The 27,657-nt window shown below is 42.2% G+C and overlaps 2 protein-coding genes across 2 annotated transcripts; both read right to left on the bottom strand.

The window, feature by feature from the left end:
* Positions 1-252: 252 nt before the first annotated feature.
* On the bottom strand, positions 253-10,864 carry LOC149306017 (galanin receptor type 1-like). Its single transcript, XM_089476733.1, has 3 exons — positions 10,172-10,864; positions 6,595-6,660; positions 253-570 (listed from the first exon to the last, which is right to left on the bottom strand). The coding sequence occupies exons 1-3, from the start codon at positions 10,862-10,864 to the stop codon at positions 253-255; spliced, it is 1,077 nt and encodes a 358-aa protein (XP_089332859.1).
* A 7,199-nt stretch (positions 10,865-18,063) lies between these two features.
* LOC149306016 (dipeptidase 2-like) lies at positions 18,064-27,657 on the bottom strand. Its single transcript, XM_089540818.1, has 10 exons — positions 27,560-27,657; positions 26,221-26,347; positions 25,482-25,611; positions 25,080-25,227; positions 23,986-24,052; positions 23,269-23,445; positions 21,852-21,939; positions 20,857-20,932; positions 20,144-20,279; positions 18,064-18,180 (listed from the first exon to the last, which is right to left on the bottom strand). The coding sequence occupies exons 1-10, from the start codon at positions 27,655-27,657 to the stop codon at positions 18,064-18,066; spliced, it is 1,164 nt and encodes a 387-aa protein (XP_089396944.1).

Raw genomic sequence — 27,657 nt, 5'->3', positions numbered from 1 at the left:
AGCTTAGGTGGCTTCCGTTTTGGATAATGTTGGAAGCATCTTCTAATGCTGTCCTCCTTTAAGTCGCAACTGGTCCAGCTATGCAAAATGGCCTCAACGGTGACAATGAGGAATGGATTACTTGTGTGACTTCGATGCCGGATCAAATGTTTCCTAGGCGAATTCATTCAAAATGTGCAATTCCCCACCTCTTTTCATCCTGTTTGTGTCTTTTTTCTTTTCTTTATAGGGCTTTGGCTTCCAGTTTCTGTCTCAGACATTGGTCGTCGAGTGAGTGGTGGAAAAGTTCTCCATGCGAACCCTCACCAGCTTTTCCACAGGAGGCGGCGGAAGGAGGAACTTGCACCCAAAGACTTGTCGGCAGGCTTTCCGGAAATTTTCGGACAGGAAGGCGTAGATGATGGGGTTGATGCATGAGTTCCCGTAGGCTAAGCAATGAGAGATGATGCGAAAAGTGAAGGAGGCATTGTTAAGGGGAAACCGCCCAAACTCGGCCCACATGGTAATGATGTGGTGCGGGAGCCAGGAGATCAGGAACACAGCAATCACAAGTAGCACCGTCTGGGCTGTCTAGAGAGGGGGGAACACAAGGACTTTTAAAATGACCGATAGAAAATGTGGTATCGATGTTACACAGAATTAATAAGAAATTTTATACATAGAAGCAAGGGCTGTATCTGATTTTTTCTCTCTCTTATAGAACAATCTTCTAAAAGTACAAACATACCTAGGCATCTGTATGGCTTCCACTGCAAACAGTGGAAAATATTAATGTGTTTCTCAGACATGCTCAGTTCATTTACATGTTGCACTTCAGCATAGTTTTCCTAGTCTTTTGTACTTTATATTTCTTTTTCTAGACTTAGAGTCCAGTTGTTCTAAAACAATGCTTTCATTCCACCTGTCCTACAGCTAATCCGGTATAAATACTTACAGTATATTTCAAACCATTTGTATAAAAAACAGTGCAACCACTGTGGACACGCTCTTGTGTATTATGTGTTTGCATAGGTTTGGGCTATGTGATGTTCACTATCTACAGGGCCACCGGTCTTTCATAGGCATTTTTGACTCTTTTTACTTGATTTGTACCTGCTTGCATAATTTGATGGAATAATTCTTTACAATTCATGTGTGTCATTTGGTATGGATTCATAATATTTCCAATGGATTCTGTTCAGATGAATACTCTTAAGTTTCCAGCGTTAATACTGCAAAACCCAAGTTGCAATGGTATGTCAGCAATATCTGCATGTGTAATAACTGCCAAACAGTTATGCACAAATATGCCAGACATATGTTTGCAGAAAAACCAAAGAAAATGTTGCTACATCAATTTGCACGGCTTCATGGTTTTCAGCTAGACATTCTCAGTTGTCTTCTTTCCTATGGGCCAGTTTATACATTCAGGGAAAACTAAAGAGGTTTTTCCTAGCTTCTACCACTTCCAACTATCTTTTGAGGACTGTATCTTTGCATATTGTTTCATATAACAAAAACAAGGAGAATGCCCCCCTTGTACATGTAAAGTTAACCCCAGAAGCTTAGCCTGACATGCTGTTTTTCTGTATGATAGAAGGGGGTTGCTATTACAACCCTATAATGCCTGGGTCAAAGAAAGACTCTCCTATGCAAGTCTGCCCAGGTTTCTGAGATCTTTGGGGGGGGGGGGGGCTTGTCTCTGTCCCACCATCTTCTCAGGCCATGTTGAATGGAAATTTAGGGAAAGGGCCTTCTCTGACTGCTCTCAAACTTTGGAAAACCCTCGGGGGGAGCGGCAGAGACGTTGGATAGTTTCTTCCTTCCAGTCTTTCTGCTTCCAGCAGAACACTTTTCTGTTCCAACAGGCTTTTCTGTTCCAACTTGCCAGACTGTGATGTTTGTCTGACCTTAAAAAAGATTAATGTTTTTAATGCATTTGTTTTAATTGGCCTGAATTATATGGGTAATGTAACTGCATTCTAATAATAACTTTGCTTTCAGTTATGATTGGGTTTTAACCGTGTTTGTTCTAACCTTTGTCAGCCACCTTAATAATGACAATAATGATAAAGGATAATAACTGCTTGCTGTGAGCATTCAATCTGCTTCTTCGGGAGTCCAGCAAGCCTGCACTTAGCTGACCATTTGCCAATTTTGAAGAGCCGCAGCTAACAGGACCAACGGAGACCAGTGTTACCTAGGCAGCCAGACCAAGGACTTTATCACAGGCTAGAAAGGTAGAATTTTAAAAGAATAAAAGTGTCTTTAGCTGGTACTTATCACACGACGTCGCGTCTGTCCTGTTGCAGCCTTTCTTTCCATTATTTACTGCAGTGCACCTTTTCACTGACAGGCGAAACCCGTCAATAGGCTCTCAATCTCCCTGCTGTTCCGTGATTGCCTTAATTTGATAGTTCCCTTCTTCTGCAGTTCAGCTTCTCAGGTAGTTACATTGTGTGAATGAGTGCAGTTTTGCTCCTTCCCTTTCTCCTAGCAATCATAGCAGCCAAAATATTCCTGAAGCCAGCTGCTATGTGCACATTTACACAGTAGCCAGCTTCAGGAGACGGTTGGCAACTGTGATTTCTTTCTTTCCTTCCTTCCTTCCTTCCTTCCTTCCAGAAGGTGGCATTTGGCAGTGCAGAAAACAGATCCCGCCGCAGTGGATCACAAAATTGCTATCATGGGGGAAAGTTTGTAATGAATTCATACCAAACTTGTATGTTTCTGTTCTTAAACTATTGTGATGGCTTTTATGGCCAGCATCCATAGTTTTTTGTGGGTTTTTTGGTCTATGTGGCCATGTTCTGGAAGAGTTTATTCCTGACGTTTCACCAGCATTTGTGGCTGGCATCTTCCGAGAATGAAGATGCCAGCCACAGGTGCTGGCGAAACGTCAGGAAAATAAATCTCTTCTAGAACCTGGCCACGTAGCCCGAAAAACCCACAAAAAACTATCACGATTATGGTGGGACAGAAATTTGGTGTGATAAAGTGGCTTACACACTAAACCACTTAGGGAGTGCTAGTTCACGGATAAGTGGTATAGAAACGTACTTGTTATTGCTATTGCTATAAAGTCCCAATGCTGGGCCTATAACATACCCTCCAAGAATACTGATTTGGCAGGGGCAGTCCTGCTTCATCCATTGCATTGCCCTTTTGCTTTATCCATTGCATTGCTCTTTTAGCACTGGTTCCTCTGAGCGGCTCACAATACTGCCTCTGGTCTGAATTTGATTTATTGTCCAAAAATCACTGCTGTCATGTGAACCTTGCATTGGTTTTTACATTGCCAAAGTGCTGTTCGAAGCTGTGGGCTAATTATGTTGCTCTTGGTTACCTTTCTCCTTGGTGGAAAAAACAATCATTTTGAGCTGGACCGTTCTTCGGTCACACACTGCAGAGATTTGTTTTGGTCATTCTCAAAAAAACAATTTCCAAACAGCCTAGCAGGAGGAAGATGTGGGAGATGGAAGCAGGCAGGTGGAAAGGGCATTTTTTGCTACAGAAACTGCAGTAAGCTTCCAAGATCTGGAAAAAAAAAACTTCCTAGAATAGAATTGTTACTTTAAAAATGCCAAAATCACATATGCCAGGGTCACAATAGATGTTGAGGAGGAGAAAAAATGTATAGGGGAATGTATATGAGCCAGTATGGCATAGTGGTTTGAGTGATGGGCTCTGGGAAACTAGGGTTTGAGTCCCCACTCCGCCACAAAACACCCTTTTAGCCTGTTCAGAGGTGGTTTGGCACTATCTACCTAGCTCTGAAGCTGAGAGAGTGTTACCCAGTGGGTTTCCTTGGCTGAGGAAGGATTTAAACTCTGGACTCGACTGTCCCAATCCAACACTCAAACCACTATACCACACTGACTTTCACAGATGAAGGCATAAAACACTTGAACCTTCCTTCTACAGCAGCCGTTCTCCAGCTTGGTTACAACTCCTTATCATCCCCACATTGGTCATGAGTAATGGGAATTGCAGTCTAATACATCTGAAAGGTGCCAAATAGTGCCAGGCTGCCCTAATGACCAGAGCTGTGTAGAATGCAGTTGCGCGCTCTCTCCTCTGCATCATATACTCTCACCGACATCAGAATAATAGGTGTTAAAATCTGTCATTATTTTGTTGCCGGAGATATGGCAGGGAAGTGGAAAAGCTGCGGTAATGACCAGGGAAAACAAAGCAAGGCAGAGCATCTCGGCCGAATGTACCTCCAAAATGGGAAACTGATTTCAGATTCAATACGTATCAGAGTAAATTATTTTAATTATATGCCTCTCCTAGTTGCCCAGTAACATGAGCTGCATAAGACTGATCACTTTGCAAGAACAAAGCATTCTTTTTTAACAGTGGCTGGGAAGCCAAAACGTCAGAATTGCACACCCAAGGGATCATAGTTCATACTAATAATTTTCCTCTTCCTTTTAAAGAGGTTCCAAAAAGTTTGCTGCACCTATTATTCCGTGATGGGAGAGAGATGCGAAATACTGGGCTTCTGGCAAGAGCTACCAGATAGCATTCCTCCAACATAATACAGGACATGAATGGTAAAGCAACGTGACACTATGGTTAAAATGGTAAAAGCAAACAAGCTAGGAGAGGCTGCAGCAGTTTGCTTTTGCCTGAGTCTACTGGGAAAGATTCTGTCCTTCTTCGCCTTTGTTGAGTTAAGTAAGAGCATATTCTGCACTTTGAACTCAGTTTGCAGCAACTGAAGTAGCTGAAGACAAAGGAGGAAGAGAGAGAAACTGGGACATTTAAAAACTGAATTGACAACTGAGAAAGAAGGATGACAGAGGATCAATCAGGGCTGTCCTTGCCAAACTGGCTTGTGATTCTAATAGTGCAAAACCAGTAACTTTTTCCAGGATCTGGACAATTCTTTACCTGTGATGCACTGTTTTCTGAAAAGCACTAGAGAATATGCAATGCTATTGCATCACCCTACTCCCCATCCTTTACATCAGAGATGGCCAAATTTGGCCCTTCTTCTCTAATAGGGGGATGTTAGTCCTGCAACAATACAGCCTGAATTATTATGAAAATATTATTATTATTATTGTTATTATTATTATTATTATTTATGAATATAGCAGGCAGTAATATAGACAGTTAAGGCTTGCATTCAGCTTCTCCTCCCAATTCACTGTTTCTAATCCTCTCATTTTTCCTTCTTGACAGCTGGTTTCAGTGTTTAAAGCCACTGAAAGAACACAGCATCGGTGATAAATGGAGGAGCCTGTCTTGGCTTCATGCGTGGTTTGACTATTGGACTACGACTCTGAAGACCAGGGTTCGAATCCCAGCTTGGCCATGGAAACAGCAGGTTACCTTGGGTGAGTTACACTCTCTCAGCCTCAGAAGGAGGCAAAGGCAAATCTGCCCTGAACCAAGAAAACCCTGTGATAAGATTGCCATAAGTCGGAAATAACTTAATGACACACAACAGTAACAATAGATGCACTACAGCTCACTGGCTGAGAATTGCCTTTCCCTAAATTGCAAATCCCAGGATTTCATAGAATGGACCCATTGCAGTTCAAGTGGAATCCTAGTGTTGCAATTGTGCGGTGTGAACAAATGCTAGATATGTATAATTGGTGGGTTTTTTACATACTTGTAATTGTAGATAACATATCTTTCTTATAAGAAAAGGTAGGTATAATTGGAAAAGATATTGAAGAGATGCAACCAGTAGCTGTTCTTTGCTGCTATTGTCACTAGCTTATGTAATGCATCTTCACGGTTCTTAGGTTTCATATCTGATTGCAACTAATGGGTGGGGGGGAATCCATATTCTACACAAGAGCTGCTAATGGAGATTTCTGGGCTCAAAGAACTAGAAGTCTGTGGCTGCATTAAGATATCTATGAAAGTCAATATTCCTCGTGAAGAGAGTGTCAAGGAACACTTAGAGGCCATACCAGCCGGAAATCATAGAATTGGAAGAGACCCCCAAGAGCCATCCAGTCTAACCCTCTGCAGTTTGACCCTGCTTTAATTAACATGACTCCATCCTATGGAATCTTGAGATCTGTAGTTTCTTGTGGCAAGAGATCTGACAGAGAAAGCTAAATATCTCACAAAACTACACATCCCAGATTTTTTTTAACCTCCTTTTATTCTGTATCCTCTTTTAACTGCGCTGGTTTATGACCATAATAAAGATTCTATTCTATTACCAAAATTCCATAGCATTGAGCCATGGCAGTTAAAGCAGTATCAAACTGCATTATTTCAGGCTAAGACAGATACAGACATAGACACAAGCACCCCCCACAAAACTAGGAGCCCATTCACACTATAGAATTATAGTGCTATTATTCTACTTTAATAGCAACATCCCATGGAATCCTGGGATAGGTAGTTTAGGGAGAGGCATGTGGGATTCTCAGTCAGAGACACATCTGTACCACTGACCAAACTACAAGTCCCAGGATTCCAGAGGACAGAACAACAGCTGTTCAATAAACAGAATAAAAGCACTCAAATTGGAATAAAAGCACTAGAATTCTGTAGTGTCGATGGACCCCAGGTCTCAAGATGGCTTCCACATTAAAACAAATTCAACGGAGCTGAAACGTAGAACAGGTTTCTACATACCTTTCTCTTTGATCGCTCTGATTTCCTGGAAATATTCTTCACCTTTTTATGGAGATGATATAACACCTAATGAGAGTAAGGGATAACGTGTTCATTTACTGACATATAGATCAGTCTATCTATCCATCCATAATCTTGCTACATGCAGGATTTCAGACACATTTTCCCAATCTAGAGGTTAATAAATCTTTCTCAAGAATTTGTCGGGTTGCAAATTGGTTGTAGATGGATACACAGAGCCTGTGTGCCTCAGTGGTTTGAGCATTGGACTATCACTCTGGAGATAAGGGTTTGAATCTTGGCTCAGCCACAGAATTAGATAAGATAAATATTTATTATGGGCACAGACTAACATAAGAACAGCAAAATGCAGCATGCAAAGTATGAAATACCATAACAAAACTCATAGAAGAAATAAAAATACATATCCAATGTAAGCAGCCACGGAAACCCACTGGGTGACCTTGGGCAAGTCACACACTCTCAGCCTCAGAGGATGGCAATGGCAAACCCCTTATGCAGAAGGAAACGACTTGAAGGCACGCAACAACCACAACAACAAAATGTATGTAGCCCTGAAGCTGCTATTTGCATTTCCTAATGGTACCAAATAGCAGCTCCAAAGGGACAAAAATCATAGACTAAAGAAGGGGAAAGACTTATATCTCCCCCTCTCTTCCCTATACAACGTTGGGTTTCCTCAAGCCAGAGCAGCACATGCTACTGCTTTCATAACCCAGAAACATGCGGGTTAATTGCATTCACACAATGAACATCATAACATCCTATGGTTTGTTTGCCTCCGAATTATTATTATTTGTTGCTGAGCAGTGACAGCAGGAGAAATTATATTGCCCTCATTTCCTGCTTGTTGTGGCTGCTGGACCAGATTGGTCTTAGGTTTGATCCAGCTATAGGGATCTTATATATCCTCTGAGCAGGTATATACTGTAAGACATCCAATTTCTCTGTAATGTCCAACATTTCAGCAGATTTATTATTTAGGGTTTCCAGGGCTCAGGATCGTTCAGCATTTTAAACCGGCTCCAGCCTCCAGCCTGAGAGAGTGTGACTTGATTTGCCTTAGGGTCGCCATAAGTCAAAAATGGCTTGGAGGCACATAACAAAAAGATCTCAGCCCTTGGTTGGTGTTCAGTTTTTGTGGGTCACCTCCAGGCAGGACACAAGAGTGCAAATTGTCCAGGACACAAGAGTGCAAGGATGCAAGAGTGCAAATCCGCCTTGAATCCCATTGTGGGAGAAAGGCAGGATATAAACCCTTGAAATAAAAAAATAAAATAAAATAAATTTTCAGTTTCAAGCAAGAGGAAAAGGCTGTGCCCAAATCTCCAGTTCAGCCAGTAGAGCAGCTGCTTGCAATAATTGGCAAGCCTTAATAGATTTGTTGCTGTAACTTGCAAAAATTCTCCCAGAGGACTTTGTATATACTTGTTTAGCCTTTTCTTTCCCTCCTAGTTGAGGTGCCAGGGCTCACCCTCTGTTCTGCTCTGCCTCTGACTTCGATTAAATGTTCTTTATCTCAGCTCCCAAAGAGATGAGCAACTCCTCTGTTATGTGGAGGTTATGTCATTGAACATTAACACGTAATGTTCAGAGACATAACCAGGAGCCATCCCTATGTCTCATTTTTTGACTTTGAAAACTCAGATTGGACATTTTGAACTGGCAACCCAAGTATTAACTGAGAGGGCTGGAGTGACAGTCCAAGAAAGAAAGAAAGAAAATCTTCCAAGGTCTGGCTCAGTTTAACTCAGATTCTCTTCCATCCAAATCATTCAGTAGTAATATTGAGAATTAGGCTGCTTTTCTTCTGCCTCACTGCTTTCGGTGAGCATGCTAAAGAGAAGGGCATAAATACATTTAATAGATGGACTTTCTTTTCATTAATTGGCTTAAGTACTTTAAGTCTTCCAGCTCTAATGGTTAAGTACATTCATTGCTTGGTTACAAGGACGATGTAACTGCGTTTTCAAAAGGTTAATCTACATTTTTTTGATACACTGGATAAATTATTTTTCTCCTAATGTCTTTCTTCAAAGAGAGGGAGAGATGGAGGGAAAGATTATCTACAGATTATAGTTAAAGGATCTATATGGAGCTATGAATCTAAGGTTAAAGAATCCATGGATATGGAGGGTGGACTATGCATTATATTGGCTGTCCAGGGATTGCTGTGATCTTCTGGTTCAAAGGCAGGCTTCTTAGCCACAGTTTTGGAGCATTCATTTGGGTAATTCATAAAACTGGCATAGGATGTACCATGGCACTAAGAAAGCAATCTCATGCCAACTGGATGCATTATGGTTATTTACCAAATACAAGATTGGAAACATCTCTTTATTTTGAGGTAGTGCCAGCCTCGGTGGGAGGCAAAACCAACTCAGTGCATGCCAAGTAAATACAGTCCTATTGGGGAACTAAATCCATTATATTTGACTATTTGTCTTCCACAGTGACACTTCCCAATGCCCCATAAGGAGGGAAAAGAGGAAGGTGACAAAATCTTTGCTAGCAGGGAGGGGACCCTTACTGTTTATGAGTAAAGGTGGAACAAGTTTCACCAAAGGTGTAATAAGACAGCGTAGCATAGTACTTAAAGTGTTGAATCAGGAGTCAAAGTTCAAGCCTCCTCTCCTGGAGTGAAGCTGGACAGCTTCTCTTCCTCCCAACCTGGCCTACCTTTTAGGGTTGTTGGGAGCAGTGGCAGCAATTTTTAAATAAACATAAAACAACAGAGCCTTCTACCCTTTGTTAAATATTAACACTGATTACGAAAAAATCAATTAAGGGAAGTAGACGAAATGCAAGAAGGAAAGATTATGCGTTGAAAGAGCCTGGGAAAGTATTCAAAGGCCCCATACAGATAGGCCAAAATAAAGCTGCTTCAGGTCACTTTGGAGTTATGCTGTTTAAAGGATGCATGCGTCCTAAGAGTCCGGAAGCTGTGCCAAAGCTGTGCTCCAATATTTGCCCCCTGCCGCCATTTTGAGGTTGTTATCTCCAAAATGCTCAGAAATAGTAATAGTTTGTGCGTTTTGCATCTCAGACCAAGGAAAATAAGCTCTCATTTATTCTGTGTGCAGAAATGGTTCAACTATTCACAGGCACAGCTTGGAAAAGGTGGCCATGCTGGTGGGGGATTTTGGAAGCGGTAATCCAAAAAGGCAACTTTTCCAAGCTCTGTGGTGGTGAACATGTTGACAAAGATGCAATGAATTTTCTTCAAGGGAGACAGCTTTGGCCCACTATTTGCCCTGAACCCTAAGGTTTGGCCACCCATAAAGATATACCAATGAACAGTTGGGGAATGGCATGATTTTTTCATAACTTTCTAATGCAAAAGGTAGTGTGTAGGTCAATGACACAATGGCACTTCTGGAGGTTTCACCTTTTGCATTGGGGTGGGCAGTCCAGAGAATCTGGAGGGGCTGAACCCCATAATTCACTCCAGGCTGCCATTTTCCCCACCCCTGTTCAGAACCACTAAAGATTCTGGCATGCCATCCTCAGGCTGCTGCCAGCCATCAACATCCCAACCATCCCCATCTCCACCCACCTTGGCATAGCAGCAAGAGATGAGCACCAGAGGCAGCAGGTAACCCACCACCAGGATGGTCACCTTGTAGATCTGTTTGGCAACTGGGTTCTCAGCCCAATGCTCCCAGCAGAAAGAGCTGTTGGGTGCCTGTTGGTGCCCACTCACGAGGGCTTGGTGCTGAGCCACTGGAATGGCGATGAGGAGGGACAGGATCCAGATGATCCCTATGCCAAGGATGGCATTGCGTTTGCTGCGGATGCATAGTGAGCGCTTGGCATGCACCACGGCGATGTACCGGTCCACTGACATGGCCGCCAAGGTGAAGATGCTGACCAGCATGGTAGCCATGGCAAGGTAGTGCACCGACTTGCAGAAGAAGGCACCAAATACCCATTCTGGTAGGGAGTAGATGGTGGCCTGGAAGGGGACGCAGAAGAGGAGGAAGGAAAAGTCGGCAATGCTGAGGTTGAGGATGAAGATGTTGGTGGCACTGCGTGATGGCCGTCTTCCCGGCCGGAGACGACCCAGAACGACCAGCACGAGTGTATTGCCCACCATGCCCAGAAGGAAGATCACTCCAAACAGCACCGGGACAATCACGGTCTCAGGGCCACCTCCAGACACACTGGGCCAGCAAGAGGAAGCGTTGGCCTGTTGGAACGCAAAGTCATTGCAGCTGCAAGTGGTACCATTGGTTCCAGACTCCTCCATGGAGTAGGATCACTTCATGGGATGCCCAGCCCTGCCCTGAGTCAAGCTCTCCTGTTCTCTGCAAAGAAACAAGGGGTCCGAGTATTGTTCTCCGGTGGAGATGTTAGCTCAGACTCTTTGACCTTGGTGTCAAATACTTCTCCAGGATGAAGACTTGTTGGATTCCTGGATGTTCTCTTTCTGATTACTTTCTCCAGGACTGGTGACAATGTAGATGTTCTCTCCTCCAAAGATAACTGCATAAGGAGCTGGTGGACTTGTTTTCTTCCAATTTTGAGGTCAGAAGCAGCAGCGCAAAATAAAGGGCTCATCCAACCTGGAGGCAGGAGAGGCTGCCGGCACTTTCAGCTCCTTCCAGATGAGGTGCCTGTGGATGTGGTTGTGTGAGAACGGCTATAGCTGGCAAGCCAAGCTGTTTCCAGCTCCTCCTCTCTTGTATAGTAGCAGCCTGGAGGGAGGGAAGAGGATTCATGGCTGAGCAGAGTTTCAGACTCTATATATGCTCTCAAGGGCCTTTTTGGGAGCTATTTGGGATTGAACTTAAGAAATTTCGGAAGCTGAAACTCTCACACCCTTTGGCCTCCCCCCACCTTAAACCAAACAAAACATCCATCTGTTGACCACCTTGAGACCAGTCTCTGGTTTCTTCCACATAATACCAGGTTATTTTGCCAACTGAGGCAGAAAAAGAAATACATCCCACAAATCCTTCTTCCTGACTCCAGCAGTAAAAAGAAACATTAAATAATGAACAATCAGTTGCCATTCCATGTCAGGATGCAACATGTCAGTTATTTCATCTTGACATGCAGGAAACTATTGTAGTTTTCTCCCTGCTGTAGGAGGAAATGAACAACTTTGGCTAATATTCTTCCTATATCTGAGCATCCTAAAGTGTTCCAGAGGACTTTTTTTCTGTACAGAAAAAAAGATAGGGTTTTGTGCACCTCTTTTCCAATTCCCTGCGCAGAAAACACTGCATAGAAAATGTATTTCTTACACAAAACACACCATGTGCATCCTCTGCACAGAGAAATGTTCTGGAATACTTCGGGACATTCATCAAATACTAGGGGAAAGCTGCACAACATTCTTGCTACTGCATTATTCTTTCTGGAAGCAATTCCTGACAGTCAGGACATCCATTTTTGGACCAATAAATGGATAAGAGAGTATATGCTTTCTACCCCTACTTTTCATGACCACCTGAAAATCTGCTCTCAGAGAAGCCATAGCTCTGAGCTTGTAGGACCTGAGCAGAGCAGATGAGGATAGGGATCTTGGAAGTGTCTCATTCACAGACTTACTATGATTTCAAGATGACTTGCAGACAGTTAACAACATTTGCAAGATAATATGTATTCCTGCTTGTGGAGAATATCCAAAAGCGCAATGCTGGTAAGGCTTGAAGTGAACCTGTGTCCCAGGAAATATTTTACGTTACACAGAATAACTTGTCTGCAACAGTTCCTCTGCCTAAAACAAATGTTTGTTGGAGCATTGCATAAGAAAGCCTGGGCTCCTTTTCATGTTGTTTACTGTGCAATAGAGGTTTCAGATTTCTGAAAAGCATTTGTTTTTCTCTCTGGATTTGATTATATGCTTTGTAAAGCTGTCCTTCATCAGACTTTCTCAAAAGCACTCCAGTGGGAAATGAACTCAGCACACTTACTACGGGGATGCGACAGTTGGTAAGTGGACTCCTCTGGCAACAAAACCATTAGCAGCAGAATCTGGTGTGAAATGGTTAGCTAAATAGTTTCCACTGGCATCCGTTTTCTATGAAATTTATTTTTCAAGATTGATATTGGTGGGGGCTTTTCTGGACAGTTTCTTCCCATTTCCATTCTCTCTCTCTCCCCTCATCATCATCCTCATCCCTGCCATTTCTCTCGGGTTTATCACAGGCGACGAACCCGGTGCGGAAACTAGATTTAAAGTGAAAACAGCCCACTTTTGCAGGTTGTTTTTCACATGACGTTGGGGGTTAACCCGAACAGAAAGTAGGAAAATAAACCCCGCAAATGCGGGTTGCTTTTCAGATGACGTTGAAGAGGAATAACGGGAAAATAACCCGAACGGAAAGCCAACACAGCTTTTTAAACTGAGCCACCTTGGGTCCCACTCTGGGAGAAAGGGGGCATACAAATGAAATAAATAAAATAATAATGATGATTAATAATAAGGTGAGAGGGAGAGGGAAACCAGGACAATATAAAAGTAGCTGAGAAAGTGGGAGGACAGAGGATGAATTGTCACTCTCCCTACCAAATTGTGAAAAACCAGCCACAGAAAACACATTTTTGGTATAGAAAACATCGGTCCTTTGAAATGTTTAGATCCTAGGAGAAAAAAACTGCCCCAATCCTCACTTCTCTATTATTCTTCCATCTTTTCCAATCAGGAAACAAATAATGAAGAATATTGCGAAGTCGAAGGCTTTCACGGCTGGAGTCCATAGTTCCTTGTGGATTTTTCAGGCTGCGTGGCCATATTCTGGAAGAACTTATTCCTGATGTTTTGCCTCCATCTGTGGCTGGCATCTTCTCTCACCTTTTCCTTTTCGTGGAATATCCAGAGGCGTTCCAAGAACAAGCAGCACTGTTTTGTTCCAACTTGCAAGCTAAGGTGAGATCTTTTTATTTCAAGAGAGATGGCAGCAAAAGGCTCCATTTTCAAGAGGTTGGGTTAGCCAGTTTCAAGTCCTTTAACACAATGGATGGGAGCAGGAGCACATGGCGTTTATTAATGGAAATTGCCGGCGTTCTCTGAACTACTTGCCATCATTTTTTAGACGTCTTGGAGAACAAATGAGGTGCCAGGGGACTAGAGACAAGAAAATGCTTTTTCCCCTCTCTTCAAAAAAGGGGGGAAAAGATCCTGGAAACTGCAGACCAATTAGCCTGACTTCACTACCAGGAAAAATATTAGAACGGATTATATATGAGTGTGTCTGCAAGTACCTTGATGACAATGCAGTGGTTAGTTGTTGTTGTTGTTGTTGTTGTTGTTGTTATTTCTTACCCGCTTCTCCCCATAGATCAAGGTAGGGAACAACAACCATTAACAGACACACCACAACCGTTAAAACACATCCGTTAAAATACAGATCGATTTCAAAGGACGTGCATACAATTTCAAAGGGCAAGATATACATATATTAAAACAATCCGCATTCAGAATTCATCATTCACAATTTACAAATCGCCCGGATAAGCCTGCCGAAAGAGACCGGGCTTTAATGCTCTTTTAAATTCAGACAGCGTCTTCGGCTGTCCAATCTTTTCCAGCAGGTCATTCCACAGTTTAGGAGGAAGCTGAAGGAAAAGTAGGAGCCATCATGGGTTTATCAAGAACAAATCCCAGCCCCCAAAATCTTATATCTTTTTATTTATTTATTAGATTTATATCTTGCCTTATCGTCCAGGTTTCTTCATCCTCCCTCTCCCACCCCCAGCTGGATTAAAAGTGCTATTCTAGGAAGTCCCAGTGAGTGAGAAATGAGGCTTTGTGCTGCGATCAATCACAGTCTTTAAAAATAGTTTGGAGAGGTCCTTACCTCTAATGGCCATAATCGCTCTCCAGGAGATGACAGGAACTTAACCTGGCACAACATGTACTTTCCCACTGAGTGACCTAATAAAACCTCCTGGACTTTTCTGGTGGTCTCTCATCTGAGAGCCTGTCCTTACCTAGCTTCCAAAATCAGACAGAATAAAATGTGTACAGGGGTGGTATAAGCAAAGAATGGGGTGAATGATAATTGCCTTATATTTGAAGCAATGTCACATTGAGGATGGAGCAAGCTTGTTTTCTGCTACACCAGAGACTATGGAGTTTATCACATGGAGGAAATCCTGTGCAAAAACAGGATTTAAAAGGTAGGAAAAAAACGTCAAAGCAGGTTGATTTTCACACACGTTGTTGTTAAACTTGTGTTAACCCGAACGGAAAGTAAATACAAGCCATTCCCTTTTATGTTCAGAATTTTCTGAAAGTAAAAAAGGAACGGTTTGGTCTGCTATCCCTCCACTTTCTGTTTTGGCTAACCTTAGTTTAACAATAACATCGTGTGAAAATCAGCATGCTTTTGTGGGTTTTTTCCCCCAATTTAAACCCCATTTTTGCTTGGGTTTTCCCCCATGTGATAAACTCCTAGGACACAGAGCAATGGATGCAAACTACAGGAAAAGAGATTCCACCAAAACATTAGGAATAGCATGCTGACAGTAAGAGCTTTATGGCCCTTGAAGCCCCAACGCTATGATTCTAAATGCAATTACACTTTTAGGTTTTTTTGGAGGTTGAGCAAAGCTAGTGCCCTATTGAGAGTTACACAAGCCCTGTGTGCAAACCTCAGAACATTGCCTAGGAATATAAACATTGGTGGTCGACGAGGAGTCGGAGTGCTGTTTTGCCACAAGGATCTGCACAGCTGTGCCACCCATGGTGTGAATGGTTGCACAACCACACAACCCAGTGCTGCGGCCTGTCGCACATTTTCGCCAAGAAAGCATGCCATGGTTACTTGTTTCACATTTGAAACTCTTGTTATCAGCAATTTAAAGGCGATGATAAAAGTCTCGCCTATAAATCTGGAGGTCTTCTCACCCAAACTGCAGTGATAACAATCTGGCAGGTAGGTTTTATTTTCACCTTTTTGAAAAATTCCAGGAGCAGACACGATTACCTAAATTGCATTTATGTACCGCCTTGAGAAGCAAGATCCTTGCTGGGTTTTACAAGGTGTCACAGATTGTCAATGTGATTAAAAACAAATAGAACATAGGGTATCTTACCTGCTTTATCCCCAGCTAGAGAAAACCTCGCATTTCTTTTTCTCCACAGGCAGCTAGGGACGTGTAGTTGCATTTATGAGAAACATCAGGGGAAATGCACAGCCGGTACTAGGCACCAACTAGCTCAGTGTCAAACTAAATATTTCACAGATTAAAAGTGGCTAAGAAACACCAAAGTGAGGTCAAGGTGGCATAGGTTATAAATGAGAAATAATACACAAGCTAGAAGAGGCTGCAGCAGTTTGCTTTTGCTTCAGTCGACTGGGAGTCCTCCCCTCCTCTTTCCTCTGCCCTACTGAGTTAACTAAGTGCAAACTATAGTTTTTGTGGGTTTTTCAGGCTATATGGCCATGTTCTAGAAGAATTTATTCCTGACGTTTCACCGGCGTCTCTGGCTGGCATCTTCTGGCCATGAAAGCCTTCGACTTCACATTTAATGCAAACTTTTGCACTTTCAGTTCAGTTTGCAGCAATTGAATCAAGCTGAGGACAAAGGGGGAAAGTGGGGAAAGGAGAGAGAAACTGGGACATTTTAAAAGTAGCTAGAAAAGTGGGACAGCAGAGGAATAACCAGGACTTTCTCTGTCAAATTGGGACAGCTGGAAGGTGTGCAAAATTAATATGTAGGTTGGCTCTGTACTGGGGTAAGATGTACATATCTTCAAGCCCAGATGAAATCCTATTTGCTCCTCTCATATCCTGATCTTGCTGAGCAGCTGCACCAATACAGTGCAGGAAAGATCAGGCATCATTTTTCTTGTTTGCCACTTCTGAACTGCAACACCTTTTCCAGCATTGAGTCATTGGCTGAGAAAGACAGAAGTAGGAATCAAAGTCCATTTGTGGACACACATTTGGGAAAATCTAAATGCGCATATATATATATATATACAGAGGGAGACAGAGAGTGAAACACATACAGATAACCAGCGTCAAGCTCTGGGAAACTTGCAGCTAGGTTTTATACCAGCAGTAAAGTGATTCATTTCCGGGAATCTGATTAAATTGAGCCGAGGATCATTACTGATGTTTGAGATCATGTTAGCAGTGCACCGTACAAAAATGAAGTACTTTACTGCTGCTAGAACATGCAGCTGCTGCGACAAGACCTTAATTGCTTTTGAAATGCACTTGTACAGAGATATGTGTGCTGCTGAATTTTGTAATACACACACGCACAAATATCGCCATGAGAGCCATCGAGGTTTGGGCATGGGACTGGGGCTCTGGAGACCAGAGTTCAAATCCCGACTCAGCTCATTCCTAGGAGTTTATCACACTGGGGCTGATTTCAACATTAAAGAGAGATTAAAGCACATTTAAAGCATCCCACAAATAAAGCGAAAAATTGCGAGTAATTGTGCGAATGGTTATCACACACAATTGTGCAAATGAAATGATATCGGAAACGCATTGTTGCTGAAATCTCGGAAGTAAAAAGATGCATGTTAATGCTTCTTTGTGACCACTTTAGTGGCGGGTTTTGTGCGACGTTGTGTGAAATCACTATGTGTAATTATGTCATTTTTGGGAATATTCACAGCATAAACTCTCAATCTCCTTCATGTGATAAACTCCACAGAGGCTATCATCATCATCATCATCCACTTGAACTTTTTGCCCTTAGGACCCCATCTATATCCACTTTACATCCCCTCAATGTAGTCTCTTAATAAAAAATATATTTAGTTTATTTAGTGCGCTTATTTTCATCTGCGCATTCAAATGTATATTCACATTTTAACATCTTTTTTAAAGAAACAAGGCAGGCTGTGTGTTTCTGCATTTTATTAGAAACAGCAGTCAGGACGTCCTTCAAAAACATTACATTTAAAGTGCTTTATTGCAAGCTTTTATTGCCTTTTTATTTTAAAAAACAAAGTAGGCCATTACATTAAATGAAATTATAAGCATTTTAACATCTTGTACAGAAACAACATTGTTCAAATTAGAACAGTTTTATTTAAATCAATATGCATTTAACTCAATGCATCTGTGAATTTTATACATTAAAAAGTTTTGGGAGAAGAGAAGGAAAGAGAGATCAGGGAGGGATGAAAACCACTGCATTAGGACCATTTTATTTTAGTATTAACATCCCTCTTTCCTGCACTATATTTCTGTTGAATCTCTGCCCTGGAAATAATAACTCTGTTTACTTGCCATTGTCCATCTTTACTAGTTCTGAGACGGTAAAAAACATCCAGGCAAGTATTAATCGTTTTATTTTGGAACGCACTCATTTAAAAATAAACCCACCTGGGAAATGGGAATAAAACGTTTTAGGTAGTACCAGGAGTTCACTGGAAATGTATGAAAAGAAGCAAAATGTTCATTATAATTCTCTTGTTCAGCATGATGTTCTTGCAAATGTAGCCGTCGATGGTCCCAATGCAAAATTCAGTACAAAAACGCAATCCCAGGAGGGGGCTTTAGCTCCAGGCGGCAGGAATGTTGTACATCTTCCAGTGAAATTTCCTGTTCGTTCTCTAGCATGGAAATGCTGTCATCCCGTACCTAGAAGAAGCCATATTTAGAGTTAATCAAAGAATGCACCCCAATGTTAAGTCATTGGTATACATGTACCCGATGTCACTTTTCACAGTGGAAAGTTGGCATGAAAGACCGATGAAACGTATCCAGAAAACAGAACCAGTGCATTGATATTCATTATAGCTGCATCCGCACTGCAGAAATAATTGTGATTGTTACCACTTTGACTGCTGTGGGTCAATGCTATGGAATCATGGGATTTGTAGTTTGTTGTAGCTCCAGAGCTCTCTGACAGAGAAGGCTAAACATCTCTCAAAGCTAGTTCCTCGAATTCCAACTTGGATTATTGCTGCAGTGCAGATGTCGCCTGTTAGTGTTGTTGTTGTTGTTGTTGTTGTTGTTGTGTCTTCAAGTTAGCACCCCAACTGAGGGGTTTCCAAGGCATTGGTGAAGGGGATTGAACAGGGCATAACGCTAGTTCTCTCCCATGTTAACCAATGGCCAGGAACCAGGACTCTGGACAGCGAACCTGGAAACCGTATCTAGATATTGATCTCTTTGCTTATTTAAATTCATTTTACAGAACTTATAGCCAGGCCCAAGCATTGTTTTGTGAGCCGTGGCAAACCTAACTTTGAGACTGCTCTCACCCACATCTTCTCCCCCTTCTCTACCTAAATCTAAACGGTCAGTCAGACGTTGTGGTTTTAAGTGTGACTATGCAAATAATCTCACACATTGTTCACACTGTGGAACCGCATCTCTGCACATCTCTGCAACCTTTGTTGCTCCCGCACACCAGCACTCGAATAAAGATGGAGTCAGTGATGCAAATGTCTTTAAAGCACATTCAGGGCATGCAGAGTTCGATCCCAGGTCTATTTGCATTGGTTATTCACACAGCCAAGAATGCCATTATTTTAGGAAAACCCATGAGCTCGATTATCACAGGTTAAGTGGGGGGGTTTTGCAGCCTCCCCAAAAACTTAATCGGATGCATTTAAAATACATGTGAACAACAAAGATTTGGCCCAGATTCTACCAGGACACACACACACATACATCAGCAGAAGTAGCTATGATAATGAAGCTCAGTCTTCATAGCTCCATCAAACAATGCAAAAAATTGGCCAATATAATTTTGGGGACATTTAATTGTATTAGGATATAATTGCAGTGTAATGCACTGGTAAGGGGTAGCATTTTGTTTGCGACATTGTTTTCTCTGCCTCCTCTTTCACTGCCTCCTCTGCCAACCTGGCTAGAGTTTTGCACTTCATGCAGGTGTTGGCAGTGGAAATGAGCTTCACAAAGGAGGGGGAAGCAGGAACGGGAAGTCCACAGCATGCTGCCTTATGGTACAAAATGTGCATGTGGGAAGGAATTGCAGAGTAGGTAGAACAAGAGAGGATATCCAAAGATGAGAAAAGACAGGGCAGAGGTGGTGGACATGGACAGAATGTCCTATGCTCCAGTCAGCTAGTGACCCAGGAGTCAAATGGTTGTAAGCCAAGAGCTCTCAGGTACTTAATCCCATCCAGGTCAGTCAGAAGCTATCCAACAGGATGAAGGGAAAAACAAGAGGGGAGTCTTCAGCCAGTGCAGAAGTCCTTACAGCCAACCAGTAATCTAAATAAAGGAAGCCAGTAAGGACTAAAAGGTGGAGACATCAGTCATAGCCAGTCCAAGGTCTAGAGCATGCCAACACAGAGAGTACTGCCAGTCACCAAGACAGAAGGGTTGCAAGCAACAAAGACGCCAGGGAGTCACTGGGAGATTTGTAGGCAGCTGTCTCTGGACACCAGGTGCTTAATGAGTGAGCATATCCTGTTTAACAGCCACTGGGATCTCCATAGCCTTAAAACCCCATTGCTAGCAGTGAAGCCACACAAAAATCGATAGCTGGCTTTGGAAAAAGAGAACCAGCATGACTCAAAATAGAATACAGTAATACCTATAGTAATGGCTAGCTAGCCATTTTTCTTACTTTTTCAACTTGCCGGAAAACGCGGAGGAAATTTTCTCTCAAAATGCCCTTCAGTTCGTGCTCCTTCCAGCCTCTCTTCAGCAGTTCTTTGATCAAAGCTGGATATTTGGAAACATCTTCCAGCCCTTTAGGGTATCTATCAGCAAAGCAGTCACAGAATGAATTGTTAGAATTCACATGTGAGACTGAGGCTGCATCTGCCCTGCAGAAATAATGCAGTTTGACGCTGCTGTGGCTCAGTGTCATGGAATGCTGGGATCTGTAGTTTGCTGTGGCACCAGAGCTCTCTGACAGAGAAGGCTAAAATTCTCACAGAACTCCAAATCCCAGACTCCCATAGCATTGAGTCATGGAAGTTAAAGTGGTGTCCAACGGCATAAATTCTGCAGTGCAGATGCAGCAAGGAGCAAAGACACCAATAGTTTAGAGAAACAAAGGGTGGATCTACATGGTAGAAATAATGCCGTTTGACCCCACTTTAAGTGCTATAGCTCCATCCTATGGAATCATGGGATGTACAGTTTTACAAAGTCTTCAGCCTTCTCTGCCAAAGAGTGCTGGTCATAATCAGCACCTTTCCCTGGGTTGGGCTGAGAAATAAGCCCCTTTCCCCCCATTTGGTGGTAGTGATGGAGAGAGAGAGAGAAACCATTTCAGGATTGGTTCTGTGACGGAAAGGGAAACGTCATCCATCTTCCTCAGTTTTTACTCACTTGCTCACTCCATCAAAGTCTCCACCAATTCCTATATATTCTGCACCTATCGTTGCTCTGATGTAGTCAAAATGATCTATGAAAGGAGATGAATGGTCACAGAGCATTAGTACATGGCAGGGTAAAAGAGTAAAATCATTCAGAAGGACTGACCATGATGTGTTAAGCCTGATGTCCATATGGAACTGGAGTGGGAGAACAGCATTCAAACTGCTGCCTAGCCAAGAAAATCAGGGCGTCTTTTATATGGAGAGATTCGCATCTGTGAATTGATTCAAAATCAGTTCACTGTTCCCACTATGTATTAAGGCAGTGAATCTCTCCATGGCATTCAAATCCAGTCTGAAGTTCCCATTCACCATCGTTCCAAATCAAAATGGAGGCGCCTCCGTTTCCTGAACGGTGGTTGCGCAATCTGAATTGATCTGATAGCTTACTCACACTATCGGAGATGTGGATTGTTGTGGTTCTTTTAAAAAGAAGCGCTAAGGGATCCAGTGCCAAATGCACTGGTTTAAATGGCTTTTTCGGTTGCCCCCCCCCCCAGCAAACTGCACCGAATACAATCAGTGCAAGTCTGAATGACGGAAATAAACTGGTTTCCAAACCAGGTTATTTCATAGTGTGAATGGGGCCTCACTTGGCCACTTCATTCTAAACTATTGGGAAGAGTACAGTACATGGGAAGCATGGAAGCAGGCTTTGATCCCATTGGAGATCCTACTGGTACCAACATTGGCCTCATTTCATCACCAAGGTTTTGGGGTGCTGCAACCCTCGCTTGGTTTTGATCAATTAGATCAATTTTGGACTTCATTCCGATTACATTCAACTGTTTATGTTGGCCAGGATTCTGTTATCAGCCCTATAGTGTCATGATCACGATTAAGGCTCTTCAAAAGGCACCTATGATCTAGGATATAGCAGATGGTTACATGCATCTTTATTCTTCCCTCTTCCCCAGATCTAGAAGAATTTGCAGAAGAGCCACAGACCTGCTACGGTGAAAATGTCAACTACATTCTTGCCGCAAGCAAGTATCTCAGCGTGGAAGGTCACCATTATGATTCCATTGTTTAGCTTCTGTAGAAAGGAGGAGAGAATAAATAGCTCTCCCATTCTGTTTAAGCCACAGAGACACCACAAATGTCACTTGTGTCTCCACATGACATTTTCTTCATCCTGAAGTATTTCCTGGAAACTCTCAGCATTTCCAAGCACTTTTTATTGCTACTTCAAGAATCAGTTTAAGTGATTTCCAAAATGTATTTTCCAAAATGAAATATTTCGCTACTTGGCTACCTGTCTGAATTATCCTAGAACTAGTTAAGATGGATGCTGCCAGTGAACACAGCTGTGGTTTCTAAATGATTTGTATTCATGATCCCCCATGTACTCAATACATTTCATTTCATTTATTGTAGTAAATAGCCAGCATAAATGTATTCGATAGTGATTGTTCATGGAAAGTGGGTGAAAATGTGAGTCTGCTGCATCCTAATCAACAGGAGAACACACTTTCATTGTTCACAGCAGCCGCTGCCTAGTAAGACAAGATGGGGAAGCAGGGTTGGTCCAGGAGATGTTCCTTAGGGTGTGGCCACACTACTGAATCAATGCAGTTCAACACTGCTTCAACTGTCACGCCTCCATCCTATGGAGTCCTGGGATTTGTAGTTTGTTGTGGCCCCAGGGCTCTCTGTGACAGAGAAGGCAAAATAGCGCACAAAATTACAAAACTCAGAATTCCATAGCACTGAGCCATGGCAGTTAAAGTGGTGTTGAATTGCATTAATTCTGCAGTGCGGATGCAGCCTTTGTTACTTAACTACATAAATGATCTAAGTACAATGATTCCTTGCTTTCTGATGGGGTTTGGTTCCAGGACCCCCCTGTGGATACCAAAATCCACGGATGCTCAACTCTCATTATGTATAATGGTGTAGTAAAATGGTGTTCCTTATATCAAATGGCAAAACCAAGGCTTCCTTTTTGGAATATATATATATATATATATATATATATATATATATAAAAGCGTATGTATATTAATGCTTTAAACTTTCTTTAGTTTAATCCTTTTTTAGAGTTTGATCATGTTTTTATATTTGGGGAGAGGATTGGGGATCTTGGAATTTTAATGCATCTCTTTTTAACTATATGTTTTTTACTGTTGAGATTAAGTGGCATATATATATATATAATTATTTTCAAGCTGTAGATATTTGACTCCATGGATACAGAGGGCCAATTATATGCTGAACTGATCCAAGTTAGTTAATTGATAGTGATCTAAGTTAAAGTCCACCTAACTAAGTAGCGGAGGCAGACTCTTGGCCCTATCTCTAGTCCTCTGCTGTGATGTTTCCTTTGCATGACTTGTCACTGGCGCAAGAGATCAGTTCCACCCACCAGCTGGTGCAAAATGTGATCAGGGACGTTCCTTGCGTTGTTGCAAATCGCAAAGGCTGAAGAGTGGCTGAAGATGACTGGTGCTCTGGAAACACCGAGGACGGCCGCTGCTGTTGCATCCGAGGCGTGCGATAAGTCTATTATCATCCCCAGTCGATTCATCTCTCTCACCACTTCCTAGCACAACACAAGACGGTTGGGCATCAGCGGTTTTGTTAACTGTGCCCAAAAAACAACTCCACATGTATTTCATTAAGGCAATGGCCTACTTATCCTGGACACATCCTATTTTTTACTATTTGAAGTTTGGGGGAAAGCTAGAAAATTGGGATGCAACTTTGCAGCAGAGACATATAAGAGACAGGGGCAAAAATCACAGCATTACGCTGATCATTCAGACATTTGCAGCTGAAAACAGGAATGGACCTGAATCTGATTGTTTAATCCAAGCTAGAGCAGATTTATTGACTCAATTGCTGATCCCACACTTATGAAAATCCCATTGTTTCAATGGATCTACTCTAACTGGGCGACGACAAGTAAAGTTTAGGCCAGGATAGGAATGATGTAGCTCTCCAGATGTTTTTGGATTGCAACTCCCAGCAGTCTTAGCCTGACATATTCATATTGCAGATACAAAGCTTTTTGCATTACGAGAAGCACAACAGCTTCCTTCAAAGCAAATTGAAAATAAACATTGGAAAGGAGCTTACATACTTCACCAAAATCATTCAAGCTGTTAATATTGGAATAAAGCTCTTCACGCTCTGAGGACGACTGTGCCCTTCGGAAAAAAGAGGAAAGAAACAAAAGTGCAGGGAAAAAAGTGAATTATCCAAATGGACGAGATGTTACTTGAAGAAGCATACAGTGAAATAGCATTATGAAACATTTTCTCTGCTACCCGGAGGGCATATAGTTTCAAATTAGCAGGGAAAATGTAGATTTTCTTCTTTTGTTCAAAGGCAGGAATCAATATATTCTGGTTTATCTTTGTCTTCTGGGACTCCATGTAGAGAACAGAACAACGTGTGCCATAGAAACAGGTTCCCTAAGCATCTCAGGGTCAAACTAGCTGTTAATGTACCTAAGCTTTGATAAACCTGCTTTTCCTCTCTCGCAATGGAATTTCTTCAAAGATATGTGCTACAGCAGCCAGACGAGCAAATTTACCTTCCAGTGACCAATAGCAAAACATAGCATGCTAAATGTGAGATACAGAGGTGATGAAAAATCAAATGATATGACAAAGCGGTGCTTTTCAACACTTGAGGGAACACCTTTTCTAAGGATATTCTAAACATGCCCTTTAGTTTGACTTTCAGTATCCATGTTTCTTTGTTCATCCAACTGGACTCCCCATTTTAGCCTAGGAATTATCTATAGTCTTATCTATGTAGATAATTCATAGGCCAAAATGGGGAGTCTAGTGGGATATAACAAAATGGCGTTTTCTATGCAAATCAACCATATGTGAATTTTGTGCAGAATAAGTCCCCAAGTACAGCATCTTTTGGGCAGCAAATGTTGTCCTTGCACAGAATATTTTGTTTTCTGGACAGAGAAGCATTCATTTTACACAAGGAAATGGACAGAACTGGATATGGAAATTGATAGAACTGGTTTGTTGATAGCGGACTTCTTTTGTGGGGGACATAGCCATGGACAACATCGTGATACGTGCTTATAATTCATAATGCACCACTATACCAAGGGATCCTTCAGTGTCTTTAACCAGGATTGCCCAAAGAGACTCCCATCTCTTTAAAAACTGAACAAAACGCTGGAAAGTATACTTGCTCATTGGTTACCAGGGTGTGTTGCAGTTGTGCGTCAGTGTCATGTAGCGAACACCCAGTTCATAAAACATCCTCAGAACCGCCAGACTGCTGTCAATGGAGTGCCCTCCTTCGATGCCGATCAAGCATGCTATCTTGCCACGGCCAACATCAGCAATGCCTGGAGGATTATTATTATTATTATTATTAAAGTTATTATTAAAGTTATTATTAAAGCTTATTTCTATAGCGCCGTAGGTTTACACTCTCTCAGCCTCGGAGGATGGCAATGGCAATCCCCATCTGAGGAAACTTGCCTGTGATAGGTCTCCATAAGTCAGAAACAACTTGAAGGCACACAGGATTAAAAACAAATATCCCTGCTTTTCTAAAACTGGAACCACCTCCCATTTCCCCCATACATCTCTTTTTCACCTTGGACAGATGTCACCAGTTCCAGTTCTTGATAGCTTTGGCACATCCGTTTGATCACGTCAATTTGTTCCAGCGTGAGACGGACTGCATCTTTGTTCTGAGCGCCACAAGGAACATATGCGGACCAAAACTGAAAGAAACATTGGTAACGTATGCTTATTTGCTTGGGGGGGGGGGGGGAACTCAACCTATAGCAGTTTGATTCCACTTTATCCACTTTCTTAGCATGCAAATAGCCACTCCATCCTGTTAAATCTTGTAAGTTGTAGTATACTGGAGTTCTTTAGCAGTGAGTTCAAAGTGCCACCTATCTACTTTCTGTAATGAAGAAAACTGTGACTCTAGGAACCGGGGTGAATTTATGGGTGCAAAGACTGTGAGCTGAACTTTGGTACTGAAGGGGGAAAAAATCCTGGACTGAAACCTGTGTCATGTGGTTAAAGTGGTATCAGACCATAACAGCTCTGCAGTGCAGATATACTCTTGTTAATACAAAAACCCTCATGGATGGTATCCAATTTGGACTACACAATTATACTGCTATATTCCATCTTAACTGCCGTGGCTGCATCCTGTAGCAAACAATACACTATAATTGTGCGGCATGAAAGGGCTCACAGGCTTACTGGATCACTTGTGTATTGTATTTCTTTTCTCCCACCTTCAATTGATTTCATTCACCCTAGCAATAAAATAATTTTGAGTGCAGAGACCTACTTTCACATCCCAAGGCACCTACCTGAGCCCCAACGTTGCCGGCCGAGAGCTTGTGAATATTTGTGGCGGTGGTGCCGAGGGTCCTTAGGTCAATTTGACTCAGCTTGTTCTGATAAAGCCATCTCAGCTTCAGAGGAAGGTCATTGTGTCTAGACGATAAAAGGATAAACCAGAAGCGGCAACACAAGATTTGACTTTTTTTAAAAGATGCATTTCCCTCGGGTCATCTTTTCAAGAGAAAATAGCTCGTCGTTCGGATATATTCTGACAATGTCATTTCATATCCTCCAACTGTCCTGATTTGGAGGGAACAATCTCGATGCATCCTCTGCCATCCTGCTTGTTCATCTGCTTTTAAAACGTCCCAATTTCTCTCTACATCTCCCACTTTCCCCCTTTGTTCTCCGCTTACTTCAATTGCTGCAAACTGGATCAAAATGGAAAAAGTAATTTACATTCAAATAACTCAGCAGATAGGAGAGGAAAGAAGGGGCAGAATCATGCCCTCGGCAGTAAACTTAGGCTGTTCTTTCTTCTTAATAACTTTTGCCATCTTGACCATATTTTGATATTGCTTGGCTGCACACATCCCAGTTTTCACCTGTGAAATGTCGGAGCGTCTTCCATTTGCAGAACTATGCTTGCAGCAAGCACCAGGTGTTTGTAACCATAAAATTTAGCATTACAACAAGGGTGAGCAAATTATGACTCTCCAGATGTTGTCGAACTGCAACTCCTATTAGTCCCTAACCAACATACCCAATAGCAAGACATGCTGGGAATTGCAGTGCCTCAGCATCTGGAAAGCCAGACTTTGCTTTCTCCTGCTTTAAACACTGCCTTGCTATCTGCTATCTTTAGCTGAAATGCAAAAGGAGATGATAGAGTTCATTGTGTTTTGAAGAATAAACTTTGATACGATTGCAATGGGGGTCTAATCTGCACTGCAGAAATAATCCAGTTTGACACCACTTTAGCTATTATGGCTTCATCCTACAGAATCCCGGGACCTGTAGTTTTGCCTTCTCTACACAAATGCAAAAGATCATCGCAAACCTCAAATGCGAAGATAACATGCGTTTTCTGTTTTTGTCAAAATTCTACTTTTTCTTTCTTTGTAATTCTGTAACAATACATGCCTATAGTAAAATAATAATGAAATTCAAAGTAAGATGGAGGCAGGAGAACCATTCCCACCAAACAATTTCCCTTTAAATGGCTTTGTCCATTTCACCATTTCTTACTCGTCTCAATCTATCTCACTATCTCCAGCTCCAAGGAAGGCCTTTCAATGGAGTGTGTAGTAGCACAGGTGTCCCCTCCACTGCAGTTGTCAGAGTGGAAAAATAGGTTCTACCTACCCATCAATTAATGGGGTGCTTTTCATGATAGTAGCAACCTTCCGGTCATAGCGGCGAGCTCTAGAACCCCAAACATCACCATACAGGAGCAACATCAT

Source organism: Sceloporus occidentalis, unplaced genomic scaffold (assembly GCF_023333645.1).
Source record: "Sceloporus occidentalis isolate IW3139 unplaced genomic scaffold, rSceOcc1.0.p SCAF_10, whole genome shotgun sequence".
Lineage (NCBI taxonomy): Eukaryota > Metazoa > Chordata > Lepidosauria > Squamata > Phrynosomatidae > Sceloporus > Sceloporus occidentalis.
Note: the sequence above shows the minus strand (reverse complement) of the source record. Positions and strands in the feature narration are given on the sequence as shown.